The 12,240-nt window shown below is 43.7% G+C and overlaps 7 protein-coding genes across 7 annotated transcripts; 3 read left to right on the top strand and 4 right to left on the bottom strand. All coding sequences in view use genetic code 12, as the record gives it.

Annotated features, from left to right (window-relative positions):
* Nucleotides 1–2,456: 2,456 nt before the first annotated feature.
* On the top strand, nt 2,457–2,987 carry LODBEIA_P01890 (uncharacterized protein; the record flags this gene model as incomplete). Its single annotated transcript, XM_066971827.1, has 1 exon — nt 2,457–2,987. One exon carries the CDS (start codon nt 2,457–2,459, stop codon nt 2,985–2,987), a length of 531 nt encoding a protein of 176 aa, XP_066827127.1.
* A 418-nt stretch (nt 2,988–3,405) lies between these two features.
* On the bottom strand, nt 3,406–5,739 carry LODBEIA_P01880 (uncharacterized protein; the record flags this gene model as incomplete). Its single annotated transcript, XM_066971816.1, has 1 exon — nt 3,406–5,739. One exon carries the CDS (start codon nt 5,737–5,739, stop codon nt 3,406–3,408), a length of 2,334 nt encoding a protein of 777 aa, XP_066827126.1.
* Nucleotides 5,740–6,331: 592 nt separating this feature from the next.
* LODBEIA_P01870 (uncharacterized protein) lies at nt 6,332–6,619 on the top strand (the record flags this gene model as incomplete). Its single annotated transcript, XM_066971805.1, has 1 exon — nt 6,332–6,619. One exon carries the CDS (start codon nt 6,332–6,334, stop codon nt 6,617–6,619), a length of 288 nt encoding a protein of 95 aa, XP_066827125.1.
* Nucleotides 6,620–6,790: 171 nt separating this feature from the next.
* LODBEIA_P01860 (uncharacterized protein) lies at nt 6,791–7,180 on the bottom strand (the record flags this gene model as incomplete). The annotated part of the gene is made up of 1 exon (XM_066971794.1): nt 6,791–7,180. One exon carries the CDS (start codon nt 7,178–7,180, stop codon nt 6,791–6,793), a length of 390 nt encoding a protein of 129 aa, XP_066827124.1.
* A 206-nt stretch (nt 7,181–7,386) lies between these two features.
* Nucleotides 7,387–8,103, top strand: LODBEIA_P01850 (uncharacterized protein; the record flags this gene model as incomplete). The annotated part of the gene is made up of 1 exon (XM_066971783.1): nt 7,387–8,103. One exon carries the CDS (start codon nt 7,387–7,389, stop codon nt 8,101–8,103), a length of 717 nt encoding a protein of 238 aa, XP_066827123.1.
* Nucleotides 8,104–8,231: 128 nt separating this feature from the next.
* LODBEIA_P01840 (mitochondrial 54S ribosomal mL60 domain-containing protein) lies at nt 8,232–8,636 on the bottom strand (the record flags this gene model as incomplete). Its single annotated transcript, XM_066971772.1, has 1 exon — nt 8,232–8,636. The coding sequence occupies one exon, from the start codon at nt 8,634–8,636 to the stop codon at nt 8,232–8,234; it is 405 nt and encodes a 134-aa protein (XP_066827122.1).
* A 2,136-nt stretch (nt 8,637–10,772) lies between these two features.
* Nucleotides 10,773–11,336, bottom strand: LODBEIA_P01830 (uncharacterized protein; the record flags this gene model as incomplete). Its single annotated transcript, XM_066971761.1, has 1 exon — nt 10,773–11,336. The coding sequence occupies one exon, from the start codon at nt 11,334–11,336 to the stop codon at nt 10,773–10,775; it is 564 nt and encodes a 187-aa protein (XP_066827121.1).
* Between the last annotated feature and the right edge of the window lie 904 nt (nt 11,337–12,240).

Genomic DNA, 12,240 nt, shown 5'->3' with positions numbered 1-12,240 from the left:
TTATCCTCTTGTCTTTCTCTTATCTTTTTATCTTATCTTTATCTATCGCTCTGCTTCTTTGCTTCTTTGTTTCTTCCCCGCGTACAGCTGTGTCGGAGCGGTGTAGTTGATGTGGTTCTTTTGCTTCGTATTTATACCAGCAACTACTACACACCTCCCGTTGTAAAATGTCCGTGATGATGAATCTCTCTCGCTTCTTTTTTTAAAATTTGTTTGGTGCAGCGTGCACTACCCGGCCGCCCCATGTGGTAGCAACCCCCCAACCATTCGTGAAAGGTGTATGTATATACACATACATAGAGTCTAAGCTTATATCCTCTACTGTCTGGGGTTATCTCCAACCAACGTGAAGTTGAAGTTGGCAGCTGAGACTGTAAAAATTGTCTTCATTTCAACTTGTAATAGTAGACTTTTCTTTTTCCTGACCCTTTTTTTTTTTGGTTGTTTAGAACCAAATGGGAACCAAAAAGAGAGACCACCTGATGCGGTTATCTAAATCTCCGTGTCTAATCTCGGGTGATTTGCCTTGACAGACCCAGAGACAGAGAGACCTACAGACTCATAGACTTGCCACGAGAGAGCGGTGTGGCAAAATAAAATATAAAAAAAAAAGCATCTGGTGAAATAATTCCCAGCCCCCTAAAGAAAGAGACAGATATCTGTGTGTGCAGCCGGGGCGGGCAAGGGGGGGAGGGGGGGTTGGGGTTGGACGATAGGAAAATGTTACATCACCATGGGAGAGCCGTGCTATAGACTATAGGTCTCGTGCTGGAGAGAGAGAGAAAGAGAGGCAGACATGATAAGACGAAGGGGGATAAAATATCTCGGTTTTTATCCACTTCAAAGTAAAAGTGTAAATTCCCGTTTTCTTTTGCTGTTTTTTTTTCACATGGCGGTTGAAGAAACTTGCAAGTGTTTTTACCCCCCCCCCCCCCCCCTCTGTGGAGTGTGGAGTGTGGAGTGTAAAGGATGAGATGATCATTGAAAGTGAAAATTGAGTTGACGAAACCTTGTGTGTGTATGTTTTGGACTGAAGACTCGATACCGTCACCTCTCAATATGATATTATATCTTCAACGAGTGGAAGACGCCTGGGAGAGACGGCTAGACTACAACACCATCCGGTCTTTGTCTCTGTCTATGCAACATTGAAAGTCCTCTAGGACGAAAAAAAAAAAAAGGAAATGAGACGATGGTGGTGTTGATAAACCCCAGATTAAACATGGATAATACAACTGGTGACGCGAGATAATAAAGGATCATTTGAACTCTAAATAGACATAGAAACCCCAAAGTGAGGATATAGACTTTGCAAGAGAGGCTGGCGGTAGCGCGCTATCGCAGCTGGATTGTGCGCTACCAAGCGGCTTATTTCGGAGACCCGTCGGCGCTTTTTTTTTGCAGTCACGTCAAAAGCGCCAGCTGCCTTCACTTTCAAACTTTGTAGAGCTTACAATCGATGATGCTCAGCTTGAAACTCAAACAAAAGAAAGGGTCAAGCTTCGAAAGTTTTTTTTTAAAAAAATAAAGCAGACAGCTTTATCCTCTCACATTTAAAACAGGAGATTACCTCTTCAATTTCATCCCACTTGACTTTGCATCGAGTGTGAAACAACTCCGAAACGTGAAAATCAAAGCAGAAAGATGCAATAAAAAAGATGGTCGATCCACCAGGCTCAAGTATAAAGTTTAGGGGGCGGGCATGGCATGCTCTGGCATGGTCTAGTCCCCCTAGCCTAAAAAAATTTCTGCAAGGCACCGACCTTATTTCAACCCCCTACGATGCAACTCCATGTTGTAAAAGTGAGAAAAAAAAAAAAAAAGGGAAGATGAGGATTGTAAGAGGTTTAAATACGAGCCACCTCAATGCATACTAGTTTGTTGGGGGAGGCTTTCAGACGCTGTTCGTCAATATATGTAAATATAGACTCAACAAAAATACTCGGTTACGAACAAAAAGCAATTGATTCAGCAACCTTGTACTCGTGGACCCCTGAAGCTCCTAGATGGCGTCGTGTGAGCACAAGCATAAACTGCCGAAAGTAGCAGCGATTGTCGCCCCCTGTGCTTGAACCCAAAGCCATAAGCCCCATTGGTCTGATCGAACTGAATCGCGAGGGCATGTCGCGTCCAATGTCGCGTCCCATGTCGCGACTTTCATCCCAAATGTCGGAAATCGCAAACGCGACACCCTCCATTACAAATACAGTGCGCTAATTGGCCCAACGCCCAAACTCCTCACCCTTTGAGGTCTTTTTTTCCCCGGGGGTTGCACCAGCCAATTCCCACACACACGGAAACGACCCAGAAGGACAATACTAAGTAAAAAAAAAAACATAAAAAAAAAAAGTTGATACTTTCTTGAACTCCACCAGTCCCGAACCACACATACAACTGCAAGAACAACCATGATTTCACGCGTAGGATTGGGCTTATTCAATAAGCAAAGCATCAGGATGATCGCTCGCCCCAGCTTCAAAACCGCCCTTCCAACCACCACGTCGCTTCTAGTATCGTCACCATCGTCATTGATAAAGTCGAGATCAATCTCCACTGTCAACACAGCCCAGAATGAAGAACAGGAGATTTTGGTCGAGCAGCGTAAGAACAGACCCGTCTCGCCACACTTGCAAATCTACCAGCCTCAATTGACCTGGGTCTTGTCCAGCTTTCACCGTATCACCGGGGTTGCGTTGGCAGCAGCGTTTTACGGGGTAACCTGCACGTTTGCCGCTACTTCGGTCTTGGGGGTGCATTTCGACACGCAGAGCTTGGTTCTGGCCTTTGCCAGCTTGCCTGTCGCCGTGCAATACGGCGCAAAGGCCGTTGCCGCTTACCCCTTTGTTTTCCACTGCTTGAATGGCGTTAGACATCTCGTGTGGGATTTCGGTAAGGAGTTGACTATTCCTGGTGTTTATAGAACTGGGTACACTGTCTTGGGGTTGACTGCGTTGCTTGGTACTTACGTGGCCTTCTTTTACCAATAGGTCAGCTAATTGATTCAGTGAGGATGGCTAAGTAGGTTGAGTGGCATATTTTGAATGAACAGTGGGTTATTTATGAGTTTGTCTGTAGCTTTTGTTCTCTTTTATCATTCTTTATTGCGTGGATGTGAGGTTGGATTCCAGGGTCCTGTATAGTGCCTCAAGCGTGCATGGCTCCATGGCTAGCTCGTGTTTCGCCAAAAGAGAAGAATTATTCTACAACTCTACATGAACTCAGTGGTTGTTTTTCATTTTCTTCATCTTCGTTATCAAATAAATATTAAACCTAGAATAAAAACCCCGATCCTCGTTTCTTCCCCCCCCCCCCCCTATTCCGGCTCATTTTCATCATATTTCATTTCTCATAAAGAATGCCCTTCTTCGTTGTTTTTTCAGTGAATGCGTTTTTTTCCATTGTCTCTCACTTGAACCCATGGAGCTCCCAATCGGAATCAAAGCACAAGCAAGGAGTATCCTTCGTACAAAAACCGCAGTTGAATTTAAACTTCTTTCGGATGAGCGAATCGGAGTTGCCGCCATTCATCTGTCTTATATCAACTTGGGACTCTGGCACCACGCCCGTGCCGTCATTCAAAGCGCCTTCTTGCACGCCCATGCTGTTGGCACCGTGTATTTCAACGCTTCCCAACTCCAACTCTTCCTTTCTCATATCGGCCACATCGTAATCGTCATTCAAAACCAAGCGGTTCAAAAAATCATGCTCGTCAACGAAAAAATCCATACCCATATTAGGCGAGCTTTCGGGAATTATTCCTATATTGCGATCAGTGCTCTTTGAACTAGTTGAGTTTCTCAAGGACGTGGGTGACTCGGCAATGGTTGCAGTTTGCAACTCCATGTCGTAGTCTATAGTTGGATCGTTGAACAAATTCGAAGCCTTTAAAGGATGGAGAAGATCAGGAGTAAATGACGTCGTGGGCGATTTAACGCTTGAAGGTGACGCTGAATGTTGAAATGATGAAGATGACGACTCGTCGTTTTCCTTATTGCATGTTTTGCCAGCTAATTTGCGCAGGCCGGGAGTTTTAATCCTCTTGTTGTTCATTTCAGTGAATCGATTTCTCAATTTCACGTAATGCTCAATTTGGTGATTGATCGTCTCAGGTGGGTTAACCGTTGCTCCCGTGGTTGTTCCAGCTGTTGTCTGTTTCTGTGCATTTCTGATTATATCAGATGACTTGCTCAAGTAGCCTAAAAACTTGTTCAAATCGTTCAAATTGTTTATTGAATCCAACTGGTCAATCTTGGAATTGGTCATTGTTGTTGTGAGCCGCTTATTTGTCATTCCGTTCTGGTTGTACTTGGCATTGTTCTTTAATGCGTCAAACGTAATGACTCCATTCTGGACAAAGCTCAATTCCTTGATTTGGTTCGTCAAAACTTCAATGTAATTCCGCATCAACTCTTGCTCTTTTAACTTGGACAAGTAGGATATCTTCAACTCCGTCATGTGAGCTGCAGGGTCAACTGGTTTCGCGGGAGGAGGTGGTGTGGGCAATTTTTTCAAAGTTTGAGGAGTTTGCGGTTTAGGGACGGTTATGGTGGCATTGGAGGGGTTAAAGGGTTTGGAAAGATTGGAGAGATTGGGGATGTTGGCGGTGTTGTGGGTGTTGATGGTGTTGGAGGAAGGTGGTGGTGGCAAACTGGTAGTAGCCACTGGAACTGATGCTGACGTTGTTTGATGCATGGTGGGAACGACAACCAATTTCTTGGGCTCACTAGCACTAGCACTAGCACTAGCACTAGCAGCAGCAGGTAATGAACTTTGCGAAACAGGCAGCAGGTCTGGAAGTAAAGGTATCCTTTTTGGAGATATGTCTGCGTTTTGTGCAGGAGCAGATATTTTCGTGTCAGTGACACCCATTGGTTGTTGCTTGGCCATGGCCATGGCCACGGAAGGAGAAGGGAGTTGAGGTGCTGAGGCTACTTTCTTGGGGGGCTGCTCGTTCTTCAATGTGTTTGTAGCGATTGCTCCAGTAGTTGGTTCAACCTTTGGTTTCCGTTTCACTGGATTCGGCTGCGTTTTGCTAATCTTGTCGCATTCTCCCGCGGTGGGCTTTCTACCCGGTCGTGGACGTGGAGGCAATACCCATTTCTTGGAGGTGTTTAGAGATTTAGTATCTGCTCCCCCGTGAGAAGCCAGCTTTATCAGGATCGACAATTTGCCATCGGGTATTGGGTTAAATCTGCTTGTTTGTGGCGCTGCGCCTCCAGCTGGTTTTGGTGCAATTGCTGGTTGAATCTTCATATATTTCGGAGCTATGGGATGAGGTCGCATAGGCTGCTTGATGTTGGATGGCTGTCCCGTGGGCTTTGCGCTGTAGACTTTTGCTGGTGGTTGTGTTGGTGTTGCTTGTGCTACTGGTGTTGGTGCTGCCTTCATGTATCTATTTGCCGGCGTTGCGTTTGTCAAATGCTTTGCAATCATGGCCGGTTGTCGATTTGCTTGCGGAGTAGGCGTAAAAGGTTGCTGCTGGGGCATACCCGGCGGAGTTGCATTCACAGGTGTAGCCGGTAGATTCAAAGTCTGCATCTGCGGAGGAGGTTTGCTTATTGGGGACGAGTTGGCGGTGGTAGTCGTCATCGTTGTTCGCGCTTGTGGTTGTGCTGTTTGTAGCTGTTTTGGTTGTGCTGCTGCTGCTGCTGCTGCTGCTGGTGGTGATAGTACATCCTTTGGTTTCTCGGGATCAATTTTCTGGGCCGACTTCAGCTCCGATGATTGCGGATTCTCCATAGTTGACTAGCGTAATGTTATATCGCACAAGCGGGGTCCATTTAGATAAAACCAACAGTAGGACCAGGTCAAAATGGAAACGTGCTTGGTCGGTTACTATAGCGATGTATTTTTGTCGAATTCAACTTCAATTAAGTAACAAAATTTAAAAAAAAAACCTGGCTGTAGTCTTGCTGCTAATCCGGGGGTAAAAGGATGAAAAATAATCGGCTTGAAATTAAAGGGCCTGTTCTAGCGCACGTTGAAGCCTCGAACCTCACTGAGTTAGCGTCGATAGACTAAACTTTTTGAATATGTATGTAGGTATGAAGATATATATGGGTATAGGTATAGATATGTGACAGGCGACTGGATTTCAGGTTCCACCTCTGGACATGTGGTGGTGGTGGTGGTTATCAGAAGAAGAGTTGCAGTATGGTTTGTTTGAAAATTTGAGACTGGGGATAATTTTGACAATCGCACAATCACCACACCACTGCAGGGGGAAAATTAAAACAACAACTATGGTAACACGTCTGTAGCCGCTGACCAACGATCCAACACTATCAACTTATACCAAACTCGTAAACGTATATGAGGATTTGCTGATAGAATGGCCAATCCAATAAACAGTCAAAAACAAACGTCGTCACCTCCAAAGAGGAGCACGGCAAGACCGCGGATTCAACCGTCAACAGCGACGATAACCCAGAGACAGCTCAGTCATCTAAACTCGCAGATTGCTCAACTACAGGCCAACTTGGCCGACTTTAATGACTTGATCAAAACCACAACGCAGCAGTATCAGAGCTTGGAGCAGTTGGGCAAGATCCAGGCCAGTTTGTTCATGGCGAGCCACAAGGTGTTTGAAGATGAGAATTTCGCGGATGAAGAGGAGTGAAATGAAATGAGAGGAGATGGCTGGGGTTCAACTTCGAGTCTTGAGTATAGTAGCTGGCTGCTAGGTTATAGATATATATGTACATGTTTACAAAAAAAAAAAATTAGATTTCGTCACTACTGCATCTGCTTTGAAACATCTCAAAACAGTTCCTGTTTCCTGGTTTGTGTTTTATGCTTCACTTGCCGGTTTGTTTTTGCTCTTTTCATCTTCCAACTGTTGTAGTTTCAACTTGTAGAGCTTCTTCTTTTGTTGTTTCTCCTTGATGTACAAATCTCTTTCAGCTTCCAAGTACTCTCTAGTCTGATACTGTTCAACGCATTTCAAGCTGTCCGAGTTGGTCTGCTTGCATTTTTGAACAGCTTCCACCGGGTTTTTGTAACTGTTGGAGCATTCAATATATCGTTTGATCAATTCATCGCAGTTGGCAAAGGCTTTTTTCCTCCATCGTTCAAAGATTGCTTTTTCTTCTTTTGGCGTTATCAACCAGCTGGGTAGATTTGGGTTGGATGGGAGTTCTACATCTGAAAACCCCTTTTTATCCGGTTTGGAATAACTCATGGCGGTGTTGGACTCTAGATTCTGAAGTTGGGAATGGAAAAGTGTCAAGATTAATCATGAAATCTCCACTAGTGTATTTTTTTTCTTCATGGCTCGTTCATGTGGTAGACACGGTAACGGAGTAGATGCATAAACCACACCTCGCGGTTCAAAACAACCGATACACTATACAGAATAGAACCACAGCTAGGCCAGCACCAAGTGACATGATGGTGCAAAAGATGGAGAGTTCAGAGGAAATGCTACAAAGAGTCATAGACGAGCTCAACTCGGGAGAAGATGCAGAGATCATGCGGCAAATCAACGCCACGATCCGGCACACCACAGCCAAACATCAACAAAAGGTGAATGAATTGACCAAGATCAACAAACAGCTCACATACGACATCCAGCAGAAGCAGAAAGAGATCAATTTGCTCAATCAGATAAACGACTACAATCACGAATTGATTGAAGCGAATTCCAAAATCGCCGGTTTCACGCCGTCTTCACCCATTGATAGATCGTTGAACGTGTTTCAAAACATCCAACTACGAATGGATGAGATGGAGAATTTGCGGATGAAGTTGATTAATGAGTCGAGGGTCATCAATGCTGCCATTACAAACTCGCGCAATACTCAAAGCGTGCTAAACCAGGAATACAGTCTGCTACAGGATGAATTGAATAACCCCGAGCAGGAACTTGGAGATCCGCAGCAGATTCTCGAAAATGACACTCAAATTCAAAAGATCAGCTTGTTTCGGCAGTTGGGCGTAAAGGTGGTTACAATGAGTGATGAACTGGCTCCATCATCATCAACAACACCAACGATGGAGCTGGATGTTGTGGTATTGAACAGCGGGGACCGTGCGACTACGCTAACTATTGGGCCTGAGTTATCAGACAAGGAGATTGCAGATTTGATCTGGGAGAACTTGTGAAACCCTATCAAAATGAACCAGTTTCCATTTTTTGTTTCTAATTCTTTTATTTGATTGTATCAACCTATTTACAAATTACACAATTTCCTCACCACCAACAAAAAAAAAAAAACAAAAGGATTCCATGTTTAGAAGTACTTTGGATTTTCTCTAAATGAAGTCTTGGTCCATTTCGGCACCCGATGAATAGGTTTCCTATAGTTTTTAGCATTACGATTAAAAGTGAAGTACTTGTCACGTTGACTCAACAGCAAGAATTTAGGATACTCAAACTTGTGGAAATCGACTCGCTTTTCACCGGTGCGACCTTGATCCTGATTGAAAATTTTCACTTTGGGACCCGTATTGATGACGACTCCCGCTTCGATTTGCTCTTGCTGTAGTTTCTGCTGTTGATATAAACCCTGGTATATTTGTTCAATGTTTTCGTCGACTTGCAATGATCTCTTGCGCAAGTTGGCGCGTTGGCATCTGGTTATGTGGTTGGGGAATTTCCACACGTATCCTCCGAGTGTCCTCAATGATGGAATCATGGTGATGTTCTCTGGTCAGTCTGTGATTTCGAGATGTAGGTTGCAGGTTGGTTCATTCGAAGCCGCTGGAGACGAAAAAATTTGTCAAGTTGGGAATAGAGATTTGGACTCACGCTACCTGTTTCGAACCCCAGTGTGGGTGAATTCCAGGCCTGAATTATCAAAAATTAAAAACATCAAAACACGGGAGACAACAAGAGATTGAGCTTGGATAAACAGTCATGGTGGTTCTCCATAGACAAAAAGAGGGGGGCACATGAGAGCTCGAGGGTGTATAGCGGACAAACTTGGCGTACCTTGTTTTGAACTTTTCCAAAAATACACATCACGATGCCTCATTTCCGGTTGCGTTTCTGAGCAACACAAGAAATCCAGAGATTGTTATTCTCAAGGCATCCCAATGAGAGTGGACGAAGAGCTTGGAAACTGTGAAAAAAAAAATTCAAAAATTTCGAGAGATTTTGCAGCCAAATGTCTCAATTCATATAATGGCTGCAAACAAACCAACTAGACGATTGTTCCTGGTTTAAACAACCCCCCCTTTCGGCATTCACTCAAAGACATTGACAAACCCAAAATGAGAAAGAGTTTGAGTAAATTTGGCAATTTGTTGAGGACAAGGGGTGGCACTTCACGGGCAGATTCTTTTTGGCTGTGGCTTCATTCTTGAGAAGAAGAGAAGCGACGACAGTTGCGCTGGAAAGGATACTCGCCGTGCACGTGATCAACACTTGACGAATTTAACTGTTCAAAAGCTAGACGCCTTCAGCTCTAGAGCTTAGCTCTCGAGTGAAATTTCCTTACAGGATATCGTCTCGAGCATCCGACAATAGTCCCGGAATCCCTCGATTATTCACAAAGTAGTCCTTATTGTGCTGAGATTAACATCCCGTCGAAGCTTACAGAATGAAGAGAATCAAGAGCAAGCCTATTCATTTTTCGAGTCTTTTTTTTTTTTTTTTGCAACAATTTTACCGCGGTGGAATTGACAGCAGGAGCTGAATCTTAATGATGCTTCATCACTGTCAATGTTGCAGCTGCTAACCACACACTTTACGGGACTCTTTGCTCGAGTCTCTCATTCGGCAAGCAAAAACTAGCCCCATCCATGTCCTTTTTTTTTTTTTTTTTTTTTTTTTTTTTTTCTTCTCGGTGTTGATCCAGCAAGTACCATGACAAAAATGCAAGTTGCCAAAACAACAGCTTGTGTCAACGGAGTTCCCCAATCTACATCATTACTGTTGTACAAACTCCAAGGTACACCAGAGATTATGCCATTTTTTTTTTGGCGGTTTTGCGTCTCGGATCTTTTCTTTCTTTCATCTTTCTTCATCTGGCAAATCACGTCAGATGGTGTTGAAATGAGAGATACTTTGACGATCTTTTATTTTTTTTTTATTCAAGTGAAAATTTTTTCCTCTTGGGCTTGTGGCCTTGGTATGGATGGCCAAATTCGAGCTGTGAGATGATGAAGTCAGATTTCATTTCTTAAAATTTGCAGTTTTTTTTTTTTAGCGAGAAACGTGGGTTATTTTGGTTCCCTGTGCGATGATTTCACGTCTGACATGCGTAATTCTACTTGAAATGGAAGTGAATGTTTATGGTTTGTTCTTACCCCCGTAAACGTGAAGATGTAATACCGACCCACCCCACGAGTTCGCCATCCACGAGGGGTGTGGTGCTCGCCATGAGGCTTCGCTAGAAATCTCTCTCTCGGTTTGCCATCTCGGGAAGGATTTGCAAGCGCATAATTTCTGTTTTTTTTTTTTTTTGTTGTGGTCTGGTGTGGCCTTTTGGGTTGCAAGGCGAACTTCGGAGAAGGGAGAAGGAAAACTTTGGCAAATTCAAAGAGAGATGTGATTTATCAGGATAGAGCCAAGGTTTCAAGCGATGAGTAGAATGTAAATGTATTAAAAAGGAATAAGAAGTTTACTATATACTTGACAGTAAAAAATTGAAGTTGCTTTAACAAATGAAAAAATAAAACAACCTCAGCAGATCGACTTCAGCTGAACCAACTAACCTAACTAACCTACTGGTTTTTTCCTCCCTTCTCTTCATCCACCTTCTTTTGTTCCAAAAAAAAAAATAAAAAAAAAAAAGACAAATGGAAAAACAAACAACAAAGCGGCGCCTTTACAAGGCGGTAGTTAACCATTTTCTATAATTATGCGAGGTTGAGTTGAGCAAATCGCGCTGTTTGCTGTTGCTGCTAGTTGAGGGAGTTTCCTTAGTGTAGTTGGTGTTTGAGCGAACCGAGTAGTTCAAGTCAAAATAGTTTAAGTCGTAATAGTCGTCAGTCGTTTCAACTTCAGCTTGCTGCAACAGAAAAGGCGACGCGTCCATGTGGCTGTGGCAACGTCGCTGCTGCTGCAACAACTGCTGCTGCTGTTGCAAATATAGGGCGGGCGTCAACAAGGGCGACACCAATTCCGAGCTTGTATCTAGCGACAAGTCCGAGGTCGACTGTAGTGGTTTCGATAGACTCAGGGTGGACGTGTTGGATGCGTTGTGATGTGAATGAGATGCTGATGCCGCTGCCGACAAAGATGACGAGGAAGACGTCGAGTTTCTAGACTCGAGTGACCCCAAGGATGTTTGATATTCTATAATCTTGCACTCGTCCGAGCAGTAGGCCGAGTTGGAAGGACACAATTTGTCACAGTGGATGCAATAGTTGTTGAATGCAAAGTCCGACATCTTGCAACGACCTTGGTATATCTATTTGTCTATGTGTCTGGATAACTTTGTCAAGTTGTGGGTCTATAAGGATGATTTTATATCCAACAAGCACAGCACACTAGTTTCAGGAAAAACGTGGGCTGCGAAAAAAAAAAAAGAATGCAAAAGTAAGTCTCTGTTCTAGTTATCCGTTGACTGAACAGCTATGTGGATAGTAAAGGCGAAAACTTGTCAACTGGTTGAGTTGTAAGATTTCAGATATAGAAGTATTCGTAAAAAGTGTTTGATAGCAATGGGAAACGGGAGTGAAAAATTTCCCATGGGGGATTTAAGTTGGTTCTTATACTAGTTGCAGCCATAGCTATACCAGTCATAGCAGCAGCAGGAAGTATAGTATGACTCTATCCCGAAAAAAAAAAAAAAAAAAAAAATAACATGTGGGTAGATTGTCGCTGTTGTGGTTATTACACAAAACGGCAACCTTTTTTTTTTTCCTTCTCTGCCTCCAAATTGCAACGACAGAAGGGGTTATAAGGAGAAGCAGTAAGTCCAGAACTAGCCAAAGGCACCACCAGCACCACAACAACGGCCATAACCACGGGCCATAGCCATAACTATGGCCCTAGGAGTTTCATCCAAATGAACTTGCCAGCTCCCCTGTTTCCACCTGTTTCCACCTGTTTCCACACCTTCGTGGAGTTTTCGTGGCATGGTCGAAACAGAATCCCATGGAAATATGACATCAAGAGAAAATATCGAGGGATCAGTGACGTAAAAATTATATATGTCATTTCGGGATAATAAAATGACACCGGGCACAGTTCTCCAAACTAGTAAAAAAGAGCAAAACCTCAACCGGTTTCCGACTTGGCTTACACACACACACAGGTGGTGAGATGTGGGTTGTTTATGGCGTGGTTGG

The sequence above is a fragment of the Lodderomyces beijingensis genome, assembly GCF_963989305.1.
Source record: "Lodderomyces beijingensis strain CBS 14171 genome assembly, chromosome: 1".
In the NCBI taxonomy this organism is placed as follows: Eukaryota; Fungi; Ascomycota; class Pichiomycetes; order Serinales; family Debaryomycetaceae; genus Lodderomyces; species Lodderomyces beijingensis.
This window is presented reverse-complemented; position numbering and strand designations above follow the sequence as displayed.